Consider the following 22753-nt stretch of genomic DNA (forward strand, 5'->3'; position numbering starts at 1 on the left):
GACACTTGATTAAGAAAAGTCTTTTGCATTCAAAAAAAGGCATGAAAAGTGCTTCTACACAACAAGTATGCTACCTGTCATTTGCACCACTACCTCACCCTTGGATGAGAAAATACAGCAGCTCCTCTGAACTAGCATTACCAGACATTTTGTGAGGAGGGGACAAATGCAGACTGAATTCACCTGTGGTCCCAGCTAAGTGGATATGAGAATATGGATAATGAAATCATCATGTCAGGTGCAGGCAATTGTAAATGCATAATCTGACAAGCCAGGAAAATACCATAGACATGATTAAAACAGAGCTGATCACTTTGCTATTCCAGTTTGATATTAAAAATATGTAATTTAACAAGGAGTTTGATGACATACTGAAGACATGCAACTGTCAACAGATAAGGAGCAATTAATGCACAATCAACTGATATTGCCTTATTAATAGGGAAAAACAATTAGTTAGCTTTTATAGTTTTTCACTCTTACTGAAAAAGAAAACAAATACAGTCTCTTATAAAAGGAAGTGGAAGAAAACAAGCAGATTAGTTCAAAGAACATCCTCCCCCTTCCCTGCCCAGATTTATGGTCCATTTGCTGCTTACCTGCTGGCAGCTGAAACTTCTTTTGTTTTCTTCCCTTCCAAAGAAGCCAAATGTTGCTCCAATGCTTCAAGCAAACTGCTGGGTGCCTAAAGTCAAAGTTCTCATAAAACATCTGCTTGATGACAATGCATTACCATCCTTTTGTACAGACTAATTTTTCCCATTAACCAACTAAAAAAACTTACGCATTTACTTTTGAAAGGTTGTGTTCAACTTGAATTTTGTTTACAAGATTCACTTTGTGATGACACCCCCTGTAAATCAATGCATACAACATGGTTCTCCACAATGTTTTATTGGGGGGCAGAAAAAAACAAAACCAAAGTCTCTCAACCTGAGAACAGCAGCAGAAGTTACTGAAGTGCTTAGCACAGCAATGCCATTGCCAAAAATTAATTAGCACCCCTAAGCACTGTGGGTGCGCTTACATGAAGCATTACTTTTTTTTTCCCCTCTACAGCAGGACTCTTACAACTCAAAACCCACAAGGCAAGCAAATCTGTATCAGTACAACACAAAACTAGCTTTAAGAAAGAAAAATTTGATTTGTATAGCTAGTTTACCACCTCACTATCACAGAATACTGTCATACATTTATCACTGATCAAATTATCTAATTGATTTGGTTAATCTAAAGGATCCTGGTTTATTCCCAATCTTCAATAGGCCTCTCCAATATTTTTCGATGCTGGATTAGATGAACCTTGAGGTCCTTTCTAACTATGATTTAGCTGCAGTATACTGGAGATGCCCTCCTCTTTTTTCTGACCAGGAACTAAACACCATCTTGAAAACAAAAAAAATCATTTAAAGATTTAAAGGTGGATGATGTCATTTTGATTAAGACCGTGCTTAACACTGCCCTTTTTAAGGGTACTCTCAGGATTGTGCTATCCCTAGCAAAAAGCTAAATATCGTTTTGATATATTAGATACTTTTTAAAGCCTAAAAGAGCTGAACAGACATCAGTAAATGGAAGCCATAATCTCATTGTAAAAAGTGCTAAAGACTGAGTGAATGAGACATCTCAACTACTAAGCAACAATTGAACAGAAGCGAGCATAAAATAAACCATGCCAGAACCCAGCATTGACTCAGGGCCAGATCTAAAAAGTAATTAGGCACGTTGGGAGTTCAGTGCCTAAGTACTAGGCACTAAAGGCCAGATCCAAGACACAGTAAGATGCACAGACAGCTACTGACTAGAGGACCTGCCAATAAAAAGGTACATTTTTTCAAAGTTAAATCAACTGAACCTCCCTTCAGCATCTATGCTAAAAGACGATCAAACATGCCAGTATTTCATAGACATTAGGGCTGGAAGGGACCTCAGAAGATCATCAAGTCCAGCCCCCTGCCCAAAGGGCAGGAAGTCAGCTGGGGTCATAGGATCCCAGCAAGATAAGCATCCAGTTTCATCTTGAAGGTGTTCAATGAAGGCGCTTGAACCACCTCCGGTGGCAGGCTGTTCCAGACCTTGGGGACTTGGACAGTAAAGAAATTCTTCCTTATGTCCAGCCTGAAACGATCTTGAAGTAGTTTGTGACCATTCGACCTCGTCATCCCTTGTGGCGCTCTGGCGAACAAACGTTCCCCCAGATACTGGCGGTCACCCCCGATAAACTTGTAGGTGGCCATCAGATCACCCGAGCCTGCGATTTTCCAGGCTAAAGAGCCCCAGGGCTCTCAGCCTGTCATCGTAGGGTCTACTTCCCTGACCTCTGATAATGCGCGTGGCTCTTCTCTGGACTCTCTCAAGCTTCTCCACATCCTTTTTGAATTGTGGAGCCCAAAACTGGACGCAGTACTCCAGCTGCGGCCTCACTAAGGCCGAGTACAGGGGGAGAATGACGTCCCGGGATTTGCTTGAGAAGCATCTATGGATGCAAGCCAGCGTTTTGGTCGCTTTACTAGCCGCAGCATCGCATTGCAGGCTCATGTTCATCTTGTGGTCAATGATGACCCCCAAGTCTCTTTCTTCCATAGTGCTAGCCAACATAGCACTGCCGAGCCTATAAGGATGCTGCGGGTTTTTCTTCCCCAGGTGGAGAACCTTGCATTTATCGGCGTTGAACACCATCAGATTCTCGTCCGCCCACTTGCTGAGCCTGTCCAGGTCAGCCTGGATCACCCGCCTGTCTTCTGGTGTGGATGCTTTGCCCCAAAGTTTGGTGTCATCGGCGAACTTGGCCAGTCCGCTTCTGACTCCAGTGTCCACATCATTAATGAAGATGTTGAACAGTCTGGGTCCAAGGACAGAGCCTTGGGGGACCCCACTGGTCACAGGACACCACAATGAGTGACTTCCATCAATTACTACCCTCTGGGTCCGACCCCGGAGCCAATTTTCCAGCCAGTGGATCGTGGAGGACCCAAGGCGACAATTGGCCAGTTTCTCCAAGAAGCGATCATGGGACACCAGATTGAAGGCTTTTTTGAAGTCAAGATATATGACATCAATCTCTTCTCCCTTGTCCAGGTGATAGGTCACCTGGTCGTAGAAGGAAATGAGATTGGTCAAGCAAGACCTACCCGCAACAAACCCGTCCTGGCTATCCCTTAAGATGTTGACGTCGGCCAGTCCATTAAGGATGGCCTCTTTAATAAACTTTTCTAAGATCTTCCCCGGGATAGAAGTCAGGCTGATGGGCCTATAGTTAGCCGGATCCACTTTCCTCCCTTTCTTGAAGATAGGCACCACATTGGCCTTCTTTCAGTCTTCGGGCACTACACCAGAGCGCCAAGAGTTTTCAAAGATCCATGCTAGAGGCTGGGCTATGATGCTCGCCAGCTCCTTGAGTACCCTGGGGTGAAGATTGTCAGGGCCGGCTGACTTGAAGGTATCCAGCTTCTCAAGATGTTCCTTCAGAAAGTCAGCATTAATGGAGGGCAGGGGATCACCCTCACCCGGACTTCCCGGCCCTGTAGCGGGCATGGGCGTCCCATGGGGCTGATGAAAGACTGACGCAAAGTACCTATTTAATAGGTTGGCTTTTTCCTGGGCGTCAGTTGTCAGTTGCCCCATCTGGTTCAGCAGGGGTCCAATGTTGCCTCTGCTTTTTCTCCGGCTCCCCACATATCTGAAAAAGGACTTTTTATTGTCCTTGATGCTCAAAGCTAGCTGGAGTTCAGTTGCAGCCTTGGCTTTCCTGGTCTGCTCCCTACAGGACCGGACCAGTGCAGAATAATCCTCCTTGGAGGTGACTCCCATCCTCCATCCTTTGTAGGCCTTTCTTTTTAGCCTCAGGAGGTCTGCTAGGTCCCTGGAGAGCCAGGGGGCCTGCTGTTCCCTCTTGCTACCTTTCCTCCGAGATGGAATAGACTTAGTTTGGGCATTGAGGATCGCTCCCTCAATGAGATGGTCTCGTTTGAGATGGTCTCGTTTGTAGCCTAGGTGGAGCGTAGCCATTTCCAACTCCTCCTTCAAAAAAGAAACTTGCCTTGAAGAAGAGTTGCCTGTTTGGCATGAAGGAGAACTCAGTATCCATCTCTGTGACATGACATTCCTAGTCCCTTATCAATGTAGCTAGCCATGGTATCATTAACTGACAGGATTAAGTCACATACAAGAAAAAAAATAAAACTCTTTCCCACAAATAAAACACCAGATCCCAATAACAGAAACATCTTGATTGATTTCAAATGCCTATCTTGGTCTTGAGACCTATTAAATTTCTAGGCACTTCAGCACCTTCCAAGAAAATATACAGCAACATTTTGTTGGGGACACTATAGAAAACAAGCATCTGGATTTATAAAGTAGTGGAAATTCTTCCCTCTACTGCTCCATTTAGACCAGAGAGTGCTAATCCAGGTATTTCCAGGATAGACAGTGAAAGAAATATGCTACTGTACAAGGTGCTGGAGACCTCACCAGGACTACTGTGTACAACTCTAGTTGCTCACAGTGAAGAAAGATAAACTCAAAATAAAACGCAAAGAGAGAAAGGCAACTAGAACCGTTGTCTGGGAAAAGACTGCAGATTGTTCAGTGTAGCACAACAAAGGCTGGGAGAGAATAACGATTACCACCAATTGATTTAAATAGAACAAACATAAGGGGGAGACGCAAGTCATGTAAGCTAAGCAAAGCTGGTATAAGAACAAATGGATATCAACTTGCCATGAATAAATTTTGGCTGGAAATCTTAGAAGGACATTTTTAACTATCAAAGGAATTAAATTTTGCAACAACCTCACTTCTAAGTGTTTATGATGATGCTCAAACAATTTATGCAGTAGTTTCTTGCATTAGCAGGGGTCTGGACAGAATGATTCCAGGAGGTTCTTTCCACTGCTATGTTCCAGTTCAAGAAATCCAAGTTTCTAAAATGGTTTTAATATCCTCTAAATCACAGAAAGCATGTTCTGGCCACATTGACTGTGAAAGTTTTAAAGTTAGTTTTATCAAGGGGGTAAGCTTGAATAGAAACAGTTCATCCTTGCTCATAAACTCTTTTGAAAAGAGGACTTGGCGAAGAGCTGTTGAGGTTAACTGATTAATTCTGATAAGTGAGACCATAACAAGGTCAAGGTCATCTCTCATCACATAGTTTAACTTGTAATATAGATTACAAGGTAGTGTTAGCCAGGCTACTTTATTTATGTTATGAAGTGTTAACCAAGTACCCATTTGTTCACTGTTACCAGGGCACATGTAACAGAATCAAACCAAAATAGCAGCAGTTTGTTCACCACTGGAATAACTAAGGGTTCACATGGCCAACCGGCTGCAGAAGCACAAGAGGCACTGGCAACTTATGTGTGGCACTTGATGAATCAGGTAGGCAGCACATCAGCACTTAGGGCAGGAAGCAGAAGGTAGAGCAGGAGATTAGGTAGGGAGCACAAAGCAGGGAGCCCAAATATAACAAAGTGCCCCTTCAGAAGGTTTTGACAAAACCTAGAAAATGCATCTCTTAGAGCAAGAAAGAAGAAGAATATGGTCAAAACATCAAAACTGCTTTTGATATTTGGGTCATCTTTAAAAATGGGGAAAAAAAAAGAGGTTCAGTAGGATGTAAAGAGATTACAGGCCAAATATTCAGCTCAGCCTAACTAGGTCTCAATCATTACTGAAGCATAGTATTAAACAGAAGTCCTTGATTTGGGTGCATGATTAAAGTGACTTATATTTGGTTGACAAAAATTTAGATGATACACAAAAAATACTGCATACAAAAATATACAGGAGGGAGTGAGAAATTATAATTAATATTTAAATTAGTTACATACAGGAAGACTTAAAGTAACTTGGAAGCTTTTTTAAATTGAGCAAGTGATAGCAAGCAAAACTAAAAAAAAAAAACCCAGAAAGTGCAAGGTAGCACACATGGAAAAGTATAAGTTACTCAGACTTTTAATAATAACCTTATCAAAGATGTGGGCACTGCTGACAACAGGCAACTGAAAATATAGATAAACAAGCCCAACACACATATTAGGATGAACACTAGCAGATCTTCTATATGTAACAGACTGTATTACATAGATCATTTGCCTTCTGTAGTGAGACCAGGCTGAGGACATATCAAGACCTCAAGAAAGGCAATGAATGTTAGTAACAGGACAGGACTGGAGAAATTTCACAGAAGAGAACACTAAAGATTAATACCAGGTTGGTTGGTAAATTAACACAAGATAAGATGGAGAAAGTATAGCTTATAAAATAATGAATGACAGAATGACAGTCTGATGTTCCAGTTCCACTTTCCATAATAGAAAAGGTGCTGAACAACATCAATAGGCAAGAATTTTAAAGACAACAAGAAATACACTTGTACACGATCAAGTTATGAAACTCACTGTTGTGGGATACTGTGCATTCTGACAGTGAAAGATTAGACATCAAGGTTTAGTAGAATTTGTGGTCTAGATTGTAACTGTTCTAACTAGGCCAGCGGCAACAGGCCCTATAAACCATTCTGGAATGCAGCAGCACTTCAACCCAATCTGCTCTCCCATTCTAGTAGCTCTGCATAAAGCCATTATGTCCAGCTTATTAGCTGGGATTCGCCTTCCCATCAGGCTGTTTCTGTTAGCTTTCTGGCTGCCACTCATTGTTGGAGAGACAAATATTACTCTGTTCTGGTAGGGAAATTTAACATTACAATAAAGTAATTATACATACAAGTTTCTACCTCTTCAAGAAATTTTCCAGGCTGTTTCTACTGCAGTTCAAACCACCCCACAAATACCTCTTAAAAACCTAACTAATTCTAAATTTACCCCTGCCGCTCAATTTTCTAGCACATCCATTATTTTGGAATGGGTTTTCAGAGCATGCCTTGCACCAGCCATGTGTCAGCATTACCAGTGCACTATGGAAAAGGTATGGCAATTGAGTGGAATAGAGTCCCCTCTCCCAAAGAAATGGCACATTATGGCCATCTATTTATGCAGCACACTGAATCCTTTGTGAAAAAACAAACCCAAACATTTTAATAAAAATCTTCCTATAAATACCAAATAGTAATTACTGCTAGTACACAGAACTCTTACCCTAATTGCAAAAGTGTTTAAATATTGTGTACATATAACAGGCCATGGGAAGAGTGAATATGTGTATTTCCATATATAAATATATGGAAGAGAATGCATTCTCGGGATGAATATGACGACACACATCAACCATTAAAAACAAAGGGACAAAAGAACTGGATTAAATTAATATGACATGTACACTGACCTGAGTAAGATCTGGAATGTCACCCTGATCAATTCCAACTTGCTGGGTTCACAAAAAAGGAAATAAAAAAAAATGTACATTACTACATGCAGTGGCAATGAAAAGAAAACTGAGGTCTGAATGTTACATAGAAACTAGGATATCAGAAAGGGACATGAATAACTTTCTGAACTGGTACAAGTGTAAATGGATAGGCTAACAAAAGTTCTGAGCCAGAACTTTAGTATGCACAAACAAACTCAAACAGTATTTCTACTTGAAGTGTTTTTCATGCAAAAAAATCTATTGAAAGCATTGCAAGAAGTATCCACACTGCTTTTTAGAATTTGTCTGCTCAAAATAGAGCATAGTAAAGGAGTCTTTTGCAAGCATTTTACAAACACGTAGCCAACTTGCTGCCACCTACTTCTAATTAAAGGTACTAGTACTTCAGACAGGAAGTTTAACTATACTGTTAGTATTTGTGCAACATGCCTTAAAATATCATTTCTATAATGAAAGGAATTTAAGCAACTCTTACATGTAATAGTCTATAAAAGATGACTTTAGCAAGTCAAACAAACATTAAAATCATGTTTGGCATAAATACTACTGTACCAGTACAGATAGCTTAATGACACTGTTTTGATGCACACAAATTTACTTACCTCTGCTACTTTGAGGAATTCTGACAATTTGGTCATTCTGGCTAAGAACTTTTTGTAAATATCCAAACCTTCTTTGCACTGGTTCTTTTTCATATCAAAATACTTTTCTAAAGACAGAAATAAAGAGTCATTTGTAAAGAATATACAAAAAACCTAAGATTTCCACACTAATATTAGAGATTGGAAAAAGAACATTGACAGAACTAGTTTGAGACAAATTTTGCAGGTAGAGCCGATTGATTTTTCAGAATAAATTCAGTATTTTTAAAATGAGTGTATTTAATGTGTTTCCAGTCAGTCAGACCTTGGCGCACAATTGCTGTAGCCTGGATACAAAGGTACCAGCAGTTTTAAAGTACTTCAGCTGAACATTTCATAATGAAGAACGCTTGCAAGAATTCAGTTGATCCACAAGATAAAATTAACAGAGAAGCTGACTTTATGCCTGAATATCACCTTTTCTAAAGCAATTGGTTAAAAATGCACAAGTATAACCTTGTATACAAAAAGTTGTTCGCAGAATCTAGAGACATTTGAAGTAAAAATGAAAGCCTTGATTATTAAATTGATTTGTAACACATGTAATAGGGAACCTCTGCCACTGCTTTTTGGACAAGTTTATACCTGCAATTTGTACCTAAGGGCACGTCCAGATGGCCCTGCACATACCCCTTGCCATGTCTCAAAGCAGTTTGAGATGTGACAAGAAGCACGCTGGGAACAAAAAAAAAAAAAAAAATGCTCCCTGAGCTGCATATTTGCAGCATGGGCTCAAAGTTTGATACCTAGATTTCCAGGTAACAAAAAAAACAAAACAAAACAACAAAAAACCTGCACTAAAAAAAAAACGGGGCAGGCAACTGGAGGCCGGGGTCCTTCAAAGTGACACTTTGGTAGCCAGCTAAAGCATATCTATGGCTGCCCCTTGCCCCGGTGCTGAAGCACACTGCCTCCATGTGCAGGGCTGCCTGGAGCGGTGCAGGCTGCAACCTAATGGGACCAGGCTCCATCCCAGATAAGTAAGGGACTGGTGGTCAGGGGGACAGGGGGTCCCCTGCTTGCCCCCTTGCATGGCCCAGCCTCCCCCCACCTTCAGCAGCAGTGGTCACTGGGGCACTCAGGGCCCTCCTGGCACAACCCCCACACGGCACACGGCAGTGCAGTGTGGCCCCAGCCCCAGTTACTTGGCACCCAGTGCTGTCTGTGACACATTGGTGCGGCGCTGGGCACCTTCAGGCATCTCGGACATGTGGTGCCGCTTGCAGGGACCACATGTCATGCTGGGTTGGATTCTGCATGCATGGAACCAGCCCAGATGGGGCTCGTGCACACAGGATCTGGCCTGGCACAATGCATGGTCCCCATGAGTGATGCCAGGCCCTGGGGGACAGCCCGAGTGGCCCAGAGCTGCCTGAAGGTGTACAGTGCCATGCTGAGGCAGGCCTGTGTGATGTGGTAAGGGCAGTGCTGCACTGCCCCGTGCTGGAAGGCCCCTGAGCGCCCTGATGGCCACTGCTGCTGCAGGGGAAGGAGAAGAACCTTTGTGGGCCCTGCAGGGGGGGGCTTGTGGGCTGTGGGAAGCTACCTTGTGCTGGGTCCACACACAGCTAATTAGTACCAAGTACCTAGTCTGATATTATTAATAATTCACACCCTAGCTTACTGTGTACTATAGCCCCAGGCCCTATTCTACCTCAAATATACCCATGTCTTCGCTCCCAAAAATTAAGCATCTTGCCTTAGGATTGCAAACCTATTCCCTTCAAGGGAAATGCACATTTTTCCTTTTTTCTCAAAGGATAGACTTATGTGCTTCAGTCATATTAGGATCCAGCTCAATCCAACTTGCTTGGAAGGGAGATGTTCTCTGGGGATTCAGAGGTCTCAAAAGAGAGTTGACCAAGTGTGCCTAACTCACAGACAGCAACACTGATTTTAGTACAAATGAGGGAGGGAAGGAAGGCATACACTGCATCACACTTTCTGCCTCATAGTCCAGTGGTTAGGTCCCTTGACAAGAAGCGAGAGACTTGGATTTAGGTCCCTGAGGAGGCTTGAACTGGTCCTGGCCCCAGGCTCTAGCTCCCTTTGGCTGCAGGTCTGGGAGGAGCTGGGCAGGGTTTTTTTGCCCCAAGTGGCACAACTTGCCCCATACCAAAGTACATGTCCAGGCATGTGCGCCAAGGCAAAAATCACTAGCACAAATTTGTGCTGCTTCTATCTGAGCTGCTGCGAGCACATGTGCCTGCATGTGTGGACGTAACCATTAGGCATTTAGTTTTACTCTCCTTAATTAGATACATATAGATTCTAAGACTGGCAGAATCAGAAAATTATTCAAGTGGCAGAAATTCAACTTAAACACTACTTTCCCCTTACGATTACTCTTGCGGAGACAACCCATTTGTGAACCACACTGGCTTACTAACCATGTTCAAGGGCTTGGCAGGATTTGAATGGTGAAGCTAAAAAGGCTTAAATTCAGCATCATGCCTGGCATTTGCTACATGTTCCCTAATAAATAAATTCTTTTAAGGCAAGGTTTTAGGCCATAGGCAGACAAAATCTGGCCCATGGACTGGATCAGGCTGGCAGTGGACTCCTTTCCCAGTAGCCCCTGCCCATGTCACTACAGCCAATTTTCATGGAGACACCAGGAGCAGTGGGACCATGACAGCGTAGGGCTAGGGTTTCCATAGGGACCGGCCCCAGCTGCACTGGCAGGGTGGACAGCTGGGAGGGGAGCGGCTCCAAGGCCGGGATCTTGCAGCAATAACAGCATGGTCTGGACCTGGGGCAGAGCTGCAATCCACTGCCCACACACCCTGGGCAAGGGCATGCAGGCAGACTGGAGCTCTGCCCTGGCTCCAGACCATGCTGTCACCACTGGAAGATCCCAGGTCCGGCCCCAGAGCAGCTCCCCACTCAGCCATGTGTCCTGCCAGTGCTGCTGGGGCCAGTCTCCACGGGAACCCTGACCCCGCATTGTCCTGGCACCACTACTGGGGTCTCCAAGGAAACTGGCTTCAGTGAGATGGGCAGGGGCTACTGGGAAATGGAGTTTAGCTGCTGGCTGGATCTCCCATTTTGCCCACCTGTCTTAAGCCTAAAAATCTCAGAATGGGGCAACCCATTCCACAATGAAAAGAAAGGCATATGAATATACCTTGATGCATAATTCTTTCATGAGGCTATTTGTGGAAAAATCCCTGACATTTCTAGTACGTTATTTATTCTTGCCTTAAATTTCTATTTGAAATTTATTTTGCAAAGGTGCAATGTAAAGCCAATATATTAATGCCAGACAGACATCACTAAGGCTTTAAACAGACATTGCATTTGTCTTAGAAGAAACCACTTCCCCCATGACAGAGTTTATCATTCAGACATCCATGTCTGTTGTCCCAGAACAAACCCTAAAAAGAGTCATGAGATAAGAAGTACTAACAGTTTGTCCCAGGATATCATGAAGTGAGCCTGAACAGTTGTCCCAAGGTTGCAATACTGAATCAATAGCAAGAAAGCGGCAGTGCATTCAGCTGCCAATTAAATCTTGACTAGAAGGGAGATGCGTGCATGCCAATTTTGGGACTTCTCAGTTCCAAGATAAAGTCACAACTTGCCCTGGGACAAATGCAGCATCTGTTTCTAGGCTAAAACTAATGTTAAAGTAACTACCAGAAAACCACTATGGTATGGGGATTGGGACGTGAAGTTGTCAGGTTGCTGCATGGATTCAATTTATCTGTAATTGTTTTACTTCTTCCTCCCTTCATTTGAAACAACAACAACAAACACCCCCATGAAAAAAGTTTGTTTATGCCACATACCTAACAGGTTAATAATCCCCTCATTATAAGCTGCAAAAAGCCTAATGGAATCTTTGAAGAGGAGCATGAAGGCAGCATTAATTACACCATTCGTTAGTTCATTTGGATTTGCCTGTGTAGAAAGAGAAGACACATAGCAGATTAACATTACTGCAGAAGCAAAAGAATGCATTTTTTCCTATTTCATAAGTGGAAATTTAAAAGTGTTTAGAAAGTGCTCACATCAAAATCAAGGAGCGCATCAAGCTGGTTCTGAATAATCGGGAGGGTTTTCAGGAGTTTTTCTGTGTTCATTGTTCTCATTGCTCCATCTATCCTATAAAGTGTAAAATGGTAAATAAGCTATAAATATATAAGCAACCCAGGACATCTATATCCTGATGTTAATACACACTTCCACTTAAAGGCAAGAAGATCTTAAAGCAAGCACATGCATAAGTACTGCCGTCCTTTATAGGGTGTGAAACAAAATGACAGTATTTCTTACCCTCTTTTCATTTTGGTGAAGTCAACTGCTACAAGTCTATAAGAAAGTGCTTTTTCATTCAAGTATCTGCTATACCGCCTAATGAAGGTTGACATATCATAACCTGGAAATCAACATTGCTCATTAGACATTTCAAAGAGAAGAGAGCTCTTTTCTTTCACAATCTTTTCCCAGTACTATTCCCTAATGTGTTATTATTCTACATTCAATAGGCCTAAAGACAGTTCTCTCAAGTTCACATGGTAGAACTCCTGAAACCCCTCGCCATATTCTTCCCCATGTTTATTTATGCCAGCCTTGAGATGTAGTGTTGAAGCCATGTCCTAAACTGCTCCAATGATATGCATTTTCTGTGATGAAAGTGGAATTATTCTATATCCTATACCATAAAAGAACAGCTGGATCAGATAAGTAACAAAATGCTACAGACTAAAAAGACGTGATTATAGAGCCTCAAATACTGTATAATAAAACACTATTTTTTCTATCATCTGTAAACCAACTCTAAACCATTTCAGAGATATGCATGGTCTTTTAGCTACACAGCAATGTTTCCGATGTCATTATGCAGTCTTAAAGTTAATATTAACCCACCCTCTAATTGTGAAACACAGCCACCATGCAAAAACAGATGAATCAGTGTTTGCATTTCTTAGTTCTACATCTCAGTTAGAGGCACTTGTCTTCCACCTGCACAAAGCTTCACCTAGCTCATAACTTTCACTGCTCTCTCCATTTACCCTCATTTTTTGCTGCTTAGTGCTATATACACTGTAAGCCGCATTTCATTTATCTAAGCCCACAGTGCTATGCAACTGAGACATAGCTAGAAATGTATTTAAGACTGTAATAATAAAAAAAAATCAATTGATTTTTATATACAATTTTCCTTTTATTCTGCTGCCTTGTTACCTTTCAATCCATAAAGTATAATAATTTTATTGTCTGCAATTTAATTTTCATGAATGAATATTCTTACCCTGCATGGCACTTTTGTCCAGGTAGTTGTTCAGATTGAACAATGTGTTTCGGGATGCAAGATACTGGATAAAGCGCTATAGGAGTGGGGAAAAAAGTTATTTTTAAGTAATTAACTTTCCCCTCCCTTGCCCCCAACTATAATACATTTAGAATTAGATCACAAGTCAGCTTCATATAATTTGGAAATTTTAGAGGCAACAATTGTATTTGGTCTTAGTTACAATATTTTAACTAGTTACAAACTATTCACCAGACCTTTAAACTAATGTCAGTCACATAACCTAACCAGGAAAAAAAATAGTTTAGTTTGAAGAAATAAAATTCACTGCCATATATGCAGCAACATGAGCACTGAACAGCTCCTAGATTGGTGTTTAAATACCTCAAAGTAGGTATACTGTATCAAAAAAAACTGGATGTTCTAAAAAATAAATAAATCTTTGCTCCTCATTTAAACAGATGGCAGAAACAGAGAGATGCTTATGAAGAACCTTTTCAAGTTGTTTTTCTCACTTACTAAGCTCCAGGAAAAGCACTGTTAGTTGAGAACACTAAGGTTTGTGTAGTTAATGGAGACACATTACTGAAAAGCAGGACAAGTGTCGGCTAACAGGTCAACCCTGACCAATTACTATTTTGGTATAATGGATGAAGCAAGACCACATGTGCATATAATATTTACAAACACACACATTCATATTAATTTAAGATATATTATTTAATGAACAATTAGGCATATTATTTGTTACTTTCTATACAACCAATAGCCCCACCATAATGGCTTCCATACTGTAGATGTTTTTTATATAAGAACTCTTTTTAGCAAGACAATATTATGGCTGTCATAGTTACAGGCCTAGCTGCACCTGTGAGCCTTCCAGTTTGAGAATGCACCTCAGATATTAGGCTTTGTGCCTTCACTTCACTCCTCCCAGGGTAGAATCTCTCATTCTGTCACTTAGACCAGGTCCTGGACTACAGCACACTGCATGCTCACCAGGATTTCTCAGTAGGTCTGGCTGGTTCAGCACCTGCAACCAGTGTTTAAAACACTAACCAGACAGTTTTCTTAGAAGTAATGAGTTAAGGTTAACAGTTGGAACACAAACTAGAAGAAAAAGAATTTAGAATAACAGAACAGTCTATAACCACATCTATCTTTTCTAAAGGTAATCAATCCTTGGAAGCCTAGGTAGTATATTCCCAGAAAGATATGCCTCAGTCACATTTCTTTATTTCAGTGCCTATCATATGTGCACCAGACAACTGCTTAGAAGTAAGGTGATGCACTCCCAGACATGAGTACTGAATCACTGATAACTGGACAGAGACCTAATATTTAATCTTTACACAAATTTTCAGTAAGAGATGAAATAGAAAAAAAAAAGTGCATTCCTGATGCTTTGTTTTTAACAGAAAGTAAGCAAAGAAGGACTAAATAGCTTTCAGAGGAATTTTACTGGCAAAGAGATGTGACATGGGTTCAGAGGTCTACTGGGAGCTGGTTTGCTGGATCATATTTCCATATCCCAGTCACAGTTTGTTTAAAAACCATGTTCACTTAATACTAGGTTACCTACATAATCATGGAAATGCTCTTACAGGTCTTGTCTGCTTTTATACTTTAGAACAACAGCATTCACATTTTAGAAGGCCATTAGAACCATAGTGAGTCTCTATTATATAAAACTCAATCTCCCCAACTAAACATTTTAAAATAAAATCTTATTTGAACTACTTAATGCGTTTCCTAATTAGTGTTGTACAGCACTATTTTCTATAATTTATGACCAATGAGAAATAATTTAATGATCATTCAACACATTATTTTTAAAATTAAAGGGTACATCTAAAGTCTAATACATCAGTGCCATTGCTGTAGAACATTTACATTTTGTCAGTTACTAATTGCACCAAGGCATCTGTCAAAGTAATAAGTCTTACCTCATTTCCATACATCATGAGGTGGTGTGTTGTAATTAGAGCTTTGAACACTACTACCCAGCTACTATTGGCAGTCCTCTCAAAAAGTGTGTCGGCCAGCTGTGGAATATTCACATTCATCTCATTTGTGCACTGGATTAGATCTAAATTTAAAGAAGGTCAAGCGTTACGTTATAGGTGCATATTCAAAGAAACAACAGGAACAAGTTTCACAGACCAAATATGCAATGTAAATGTTAATAGGTGGACAGTTATTTATATCCAGAAGCTTCAACTGGATTCATAAAACAGACAATTTTCCTTTAACAGTACCACATAAAAGACAAAAACTGAAGATAGTGAAGTTGCATTATTTGTTTTAAAGCTCTCTCCTCTCGCTTATTTACTGGCTTGAAAACATTAAAACTTAGTTTGGGAAGGGCTCTGCATTCAAACAATCCGGGAGAAATCTCCCCAGTTTGTTTTTCTGATAGGAAAAAAAAAAAAGAAAAAAAAAAAAAAACTTAGCTAGGGATAGATGCCTGAACAGACATTTGAATGGTGAGCCCTTAATATAGGGAACTTTCAGCTTTGATGCTGTGCAGTCTGGGGGCCTCTGTGCACACACCTCAGCATACTTTGTAGGCTCCCTCAGACTGGCCAGAGACAGATGGCAGCAGTGCACAAGGCAGCCTTGACTGGCTGACCCAGACTGCTCAGGGGCAGCCCATCTCCCTGCAGCACACAGTGGGATTGGGAAGGGGCGGGAAGCAGTGACACTATCTCCCAGGGGCTGGAGCAAAGTATGGTGGGATACTGAAGTACTGCCCTATGGCTCCTCTCGGAAAAGAATGTCTACAGACAGCAGCTTTCCCAGAAGAATCTCTCCTGGGAGTGATTTAAACCTGGCTGTTCCCACATTATTTTTCTCCTGGAACAGCCTTGTTTTGCTCTGGGAGAAAAATTTTGAACATCTGCACGCTTGTGGTTTCTCCTGGGAGTGCAGCGACTCTCCCAGGATAAACTGAATGTCTGTACATGGGTTCGGTTCCATGACTCCAAGTGAAGTTGCAAGCCCCCCAGAAACACACTAGCGCAGTCTGACTCAACCCACCCTCCTGGTCCTTGTGGAAAAGTATTAGGAAGTACCACTTAAAGCTAGAACCCCAGAAGGTACTTGAGCACCACAAAACACAGTTTCAATACTTAGCCATTAGGTGGCCTGGATTCCTGGGCTCCCCATAAAAATGCTTAGGGAGAGTGGGTTCATAAAGAAGGGATCATCAGAAGTAAACTGAGCAGTAAACCAGTTAAGCTAATCAAAAGTAAAATGCAGAGGAGGCAGGAAGGGATATTGCCCACTGTTTCAGGAGATTCTTATTGTGAATCCTGTCATAGATTTACATGACATAGATTTATACTAAGTGTTCACTTAGTATAAATATTCATGGGATCAGACAGAGACCAACAACTACCGTCCAGTGGAAAGGACATGCACCCAGTGGGGGAGGGGAAGGAACAAAGTCCCTGCTCCAATTTATACCAAGTGAAACAGCTACATAAAATGATATTGGAAAAGATCCACCTTGCTGCTACTAATATCCTATTTATTAAGGCAGTGGTTGTCAACTGGGGGTATGCATACACCCAGGGGTACTTGGGAAGGCCCTAGGAGGTACATGCGGGCAGGCAGGGATGGAGTGCTGCCACCCATCACTGCCAGCTCCCAGGAGCAGGGCTGGGCCGAGGCAAAGGCAGTGGCGCCCCTCTGCAGGCCGCGCAGGTGCCGTCTGGCTAATCAGACACGCTTGGGGGGGGGGGGGGGAGGTTGCACATGGCGGCTGCTGCCATCTACTGTCTCGTGCCACTGCTCCGTGTTCGGCCACACACCACCCCTTGCGCCACGTCTGGCCACCAGGGGTTGAAAATCCCTGTATTAAAAAGGCACTCATTTGAAGTGGGGAGAGACTGGGGAAATCAAACCAGAACAAGAATTTAACCATGGATTTCCTATATTCTAGGAGAGTGCTTTGTAATATTCTTTTAACAAGCATCATAAATGACAGAATACAATAAGTCCTTCTGAAGCTAAATTATGGAAACTTGTACATTTGTCCAACATTCAGTTAACTTGCAATAAAAATTCAAACTTATTATTAAACTAAGATGCACTGAATTAGTCCAACATCCTCTGTACAATAGAAACATTTGTGACCAGAGGAATGTAATACAATATTAATTCACTGGTAACAACTTAAGATTACAGTAGTTACGAGCACTATATTGTGATAATTTTACTAATAAACAGGGATCCAGATTTCCCGTTTGCCATGGAAAAACATGGTAAAACCCGGATTTTCTCATTTTAAGGAGAAAAACCTGGGAAATGGTGGGATTCCCCTTGTGGGCTGGCAGTGAGAGGAGGGCAGTCAGGAAAGGGGTGCCATGTGCACATGCACAAGGCTGCCACAGCCATGTGAGCAGTTCCTGCAGTTAAGTTGGGGGTCGGGGAGGGAGAACTGAGGGCCCCATAGTGAAGCCGGAAGGGATTTGGGCTGGTGCCATTGCCTAGCCAGGGTAGTGCATGGGGCCAGAATGCACAGTTGTAGGGCCTGGGTGGAGAGCAGGACAGGGCTGTGGGTAGCTTGTTTGGGGATGAGGGGGAAAGAGGGAGGAGAGCTTGCTTCTCGCCGCTGCATGCACTCCTGGGTGGTGGAATAGGGGGCATGTGCCCTCCGGATTTATGTGCCAGGTAGGGGCAGATGCAGGCTACCCACTATGGGCTTGGGGCTCACCACCCTGCTGCCCTCCCCCCAGGGCCTTTGCAGTTTAGTGGGTGGGACCTGGCATGGCAGGACAGAGCGGGGACAGGTGGGGAAGCTCATTGCTACTGCTGGGAGCTCTGCATCAGTGTGGTGAGGTGCCCCCTGCCCGCCCAGCAGCAGTGAGGGGCACAACCCTGCACCGCCAACCCCAGTGCTGCTGGGCAGGCAGAGAACGCCTCGGCATGGTGGCGTGGAACTCTGAGCAGCAGCAACGCGCTTCCCTGCCCAGCCCTGCTATGTCGGATCCTGTCTGCTGGGCTATGGAGGCCCCAGGGGGAGGACAGCAGGGTGGGGAGCCTCAAGCCCACAGAGGGCAGCCTGTCCCTGCCTCCCCATGGGCTCTGCTCTGGCTGTGCCATTTGTGGAGGAGGCAGGCTCCATGCTCCGCTCTGCTGCAGCAGCTGCTGCCTCCCACGGATGGCAGTCACACACTGCTATGGGGGTCAGGTTGCTTTAGACCCAGGTCCCTGTCCCCACAGCCCTTGCAGCTAGGGGCCCCATTCTGCTAGGGTTGTTGGGGGCAGGTGGGGTTTGGGTGGAGAGTGAGGCATCAGCATGGGCAGTGCACTGGCATCTCAGGACTGCTCAGCATCATGAAGCAGCGGGGGGCAGGGACAGCTGCTGCTGGACCCATGTCCTGGTGCATGAAGAGGACAGGAGGAGCTCTGATTTTCCACGATAAAAAACCCAAAAATCAAACACCAACATTTATAGCTAGTTAGAATTTATTTTATTACTAGCAAATTGGCTGTCAAGAATGACTGGGGGGGGAGCGGAGGGGGATGGAGCCCCATGCCTCCCCCCATCTGGGCCTCCTTCCCCTTCCCTCCTGCTGCTGGGGTCCAGGCTCATTGTCCGTCCCCCCCCGCCCCTTGCAGTGGTGGTGGGAGGGGAGGAGCAGATCCGGGCCTAATGTGGGGAAAGACCGGGCCAGAGGGTGGGGAGAAACTGGGCCATGGCGGCAGCAGGGGGGAGGGAAGCAGCAGACCCAGTCCGACCTGGCAGTGGCAGGGGAACAGAAGAGAGCTTGAAGCCCATGTGGGGGGTGGGAGAGGATGGGAAATGGGGGACTAGTGGGACTGGGCCCGAGGGGGGAGGAGGCTGGCTCCCCCCCACTGCCATGATGGGCTGGCTTCTCCCCCCACTTCAGGCCTGGTCCCAATCCCCCCCACCAGGCCCAAGCCCACTCCTCCCGTGCTCCCCTTCCCCGCCCCCCCTCCCTGTTACTAGGTCAGCTTGGGGCCCACTGCTCCCCCTGCCTTGGTGGCTCAGCTTCTCCCCACCTTTGGGCCTGGTCCTCCCCTGCACTGGGCCTGTGCCCACACCTTCCCTTCCCCCCACCACCATGGAGACACATCCACCATTCCCCCCACTGCCAACACGTGTTGGGACCTGCAGACAGCAGCGACAGAAGGGAGGAGGGGTGGGTCGAGGCCAGTACTGTTGCCATCACCTGCAAGGCGTAAGGGGGGGGGGGGGGGGCAGCGCCCTGAGGCCAGCTCCAGCGGCCTTGCTTCTCCCCCGCCCCAACACACTCCATCCTCACCACCTGCCGGGGGGGGGGGAGGGGGGGGCACAGCAGGGCAAAGCCAGCACTGCTGGCCTCGCTCCCTGCCCCACCCGTTCCGTCTGCTTCATTGCCATTGCCTCCAGAGAGCAGGGCAGGGTGGGGGGGAAGGCAAGGCAAGGAGCTGGCCTCACCCCCCTCTCCATGGCGGTGCTCCACCACCACCACCAGCTCCTGTTCAAATGCTTGTTCGCACTCTGATTGGCTGTTTGTCAGCCAATTAGAGCGCTAATAGAGCATTACCGACAGACAGGCAGACTTCCAAACAGAGTTAAAATTGTAAATATAGTCATAAAACATCGTATTCAACTGATACCAATATATACAGTGGCATTTCATTTTAATCATGGAAAAATGCAGATTTTGGGGGTTTTAATCAGAGAATGCATGAGTGCGTTGGGGGAGGGAACGGAAGAGGAGGCTTTATCAGAGAATTTGCAATTTTTAAACAGAGAAAACCAGGATCCCTGCTAATAAAAATACTGTATGAGAAACTAGCAATATTGATTTGTTGAGGTCAAAGACTATAGACTGACAAATTGAATATTAAGTTTTACTAATGTGTGCTCTAAAAGGACATTAAGAAAGTACTTGGAGTACACTCATATTCCAACATTTATATGAAATATAAAAAATGTATATAGCTTGTCAATGCATATAGCACTCTCATTTGAGAACTTTAGGTAATCCACCCTCCTTGGAACAAATGAGACTACCTGCAAACTTGTTATCTTGGGATGTGTTAGCACTACAAAATAAGAGCTTTGCCGGAGTTACAGTAGCATCTTCCACATGAGCAAGGATATTGGGGGTAAACTCCTGGTCCCATTAAAGTTAGTGGTGAAATTCTCAGTGATCTACAAATACTCAAAACAAATTCAAGGAACAAACCAGAAGATAAAATACTGGCTCAACTAAAAAGTTATAAAAGTTGTGGTGTTGAAAGCAAATAGCACTTGATAAGATCAAGCCCTTTGGTTACAAGTGCTTCCTGAATTAGGAACTGGGTATTGATTTAGTTACCAAAATTTCCTCTTAAGCGTTCAGACTCTATGGCTGCGTCCAGCCGAGTGTGGCCATGTGGCGTTTCAGACACATGTGATACCATATACACATTCAGCTGTTTTCTGCACTGCAAAGTAGCAGCATGGTTTGGTTTTTTTTGACCCTTGGATGTCCAGGGGTCAAAAAAACCTGCAAACCCCCCCCCCAAAAACGTGGAGCAGTGCACATGGCGACAGTGCGTGCCACTCAAAACTGGAGCCTGGCCAGCTGGGGCCATGTTCCAGCTGCTGGCCAGGCTCCAAACAGCAGGATTGCCGCTGCTGCTCAGAGGCCCCCAGGATCCTAGGTAAAGCTGCTAGGGCTAGCCCAGTGCTGGCCCCAGCCTCCCCAACCCCACTGCAGGTAACCTGCTGCATGCCAGAGGGCACATGGAACAGGTGTTCCTCAGAGACAAGCAGCAGCAGCACCAGGTGTCCTGCTGCTAGCTGTCACCAGGGAACTAAACATCCATGCTCGTGTGGACGCGGCCTGCAAGTGTTGTCTCAGCAATTTCACGGTTAGGATCCCATATACTCCAACAGAAATAGTGTAGAATAGTGTTAGACAGTTTGGAATATTTAAGACACTTACATGGAAATATTTAAATTTAAAGAGAAGTGTTTTTACAGAATTGGAGAGTAAACATAAGCTAAAAGCATACTTTCAGAAAACTTACTCACTGGACTAAATCTGACTCTAGAAATCCCTTTAACAGGGCTGTACATGAGAGAGAAACTTAAGGTTTGATCCACGGCAAAGCTTAAACCTTTTACGTTTTTAAGCACCTATGTAAAGAAAACAAATCCTGATAAACTGTGGCTGTGTCATCTTGCGCTCATATTAAAGGTATTAATGGCTTTAGTTACATATTAGCTATGTTCCCATATCCTTCAGCTGAACTCCACCTCTTCTAGACTAGCTGTGGATACAGAATACAAGGTACCTTTGTAGACTGGGAAGCTGATCAGTATTTTCTCAAACTAAGTAGTTACAGTTTTCATTATTTAACCTCATCCCCCCCCCCCCCCCAAAAAAAAACCCAAAGAAAAAAAACAAAACAAAACACACGGACCAATTCTGGAGTAGATTCATTTATAGAGAGAGATATTTTTAGATATTAAATTAAATTTGGTACCATGAGGGGAAAAACAAATCACGGACAAACATGTGACAATCTGCATTCTAGCATCATCTATTAACAGCTAGTGATCAATATAAAAGCACTTATGTGCATACAGATGCATTAGAATGAACACTGTAGTACAGGCTTTCATATTAAAAATGTGCATTTTATGAAGGGAGGAAACTAATGTGCAAGGTACAAGATGCTACTTCTCCATTATCTCCTTGCATTCACCATTCATGTCAAAGTGTCCTGCAAACTACATACTCAAATCACTTCAAACAAGTGGTTACAAAGCTATTTCTAGAATGGAACATGGAAATTCTTTAAACTATTTTAGACTACAAATGGTACTGTAGCCAATCAAAACTGAAAGGGAATTAGGCCTACTTTAATTAACAATATTGATATTTGCCTTGGACACGGAAAAATTAACATCCTACTTTCACATGAAGGTTGCCATGGGATTTTTAATGGCCTACAAAAGCACCCAGGACTTCTATTTCATAAGTCATCTGATATACATCTCATATGAAGTCAGGCAGTTACTCACTGAATGACAAACACTTTGATATTCACTGGGTTTTCTGTGGAGATTTCATTTATCAAAACAAGTGTTGGCTGTAAATAATGAAGATCATGGCTTAAAGTTCAAAAAAATGGACCTTATATGGAATCTGCAGTAGCACCAAAAGCCATGCAGTAAGGTTCAAATTTGTGAATCTCTTCACTTTGTCACTTAAGATTGAAACTGCACTCTTTGTATCTCATTGTTTTAGATATTCCAAGTCTCCATGATCTACAAGTTCCATGCAACACACATAAGCACCATGGAAATGATTACTAACAAATTTAACATTTAAACTCAGCACCCCGCGTGCCAAGCCTAGCACATGCCCAGAAGAGGTGTTGCGTTAGCTGAACCCAGCTCATCCAACATCTGTATAGATCAGGTGCTTTAGTGGGGCTATTTTGGTTCTTTTATCCAATATCTGATTGAATCAGCTTTAGATAAATGGCCAAAAAAGCCCCGCTGAAG

At 43.5% G+C, this 22753-nt stretch overlaps 1 protein-coding gene across 3 annotated transcripts in view; it reads right to left on the bottom strand.

Moving 5' to 3' along the window:
* The window catches only part of LOC102574632 (phosphatidylinositol-binding clathrin assembly protein), a 51506-nt gene that overhangs the window by 20323 nt on the left and 8430 nt on the right, over positions 1–22753 (bottom strand). For all 3 annotated transcript variants that reach the window (XM_059732822.1, XM_014607190.3, XM_014607189.3), the window contains exons 2-9: positions 15177–15319; positions 13231–13306; positions 12252–12354; positions 11987–12080; positions 11765–11876; positions 7935–8041; positions 7288–7329; positions 600–685 (exon numbers count right to left, since the gene is read on the bottom strand). In XM_059732822.1, the coding sequence (XP_059588805.1) occupies positions 600–685; positions 7288–7329; positions 7935–8041; positions 11765–11876; positions 11987–12080; positions 12252–12354; positions 13231–13306; positions 15177–15319 (763 nt within the window). The remainder of the gene's footprint in view (positions 1–599; positions 686–7287; positions 7330–7934; positions 8042–11764; positions 11877–11986; positions 12081–12251; positions 12355–13230; positions 13307–15176; positions 15320–22753) is intronic.

The sequence above is a fragment of the Alligator mississippiensis genome, chromosome 8 (genome assembly GCF_030867095.1).
Source record: "Alligator mississippiensis isolate rAllMis1 chromosome 8, rAllMis1, whole genome shotgun sequence".
In the NCBI taxonomy this organism is placed as follows: Eukaryota; Metazoa; Chordata; order Crocodylia; family Alligatoridae; genus Alligator; species Alligator mississippiensis.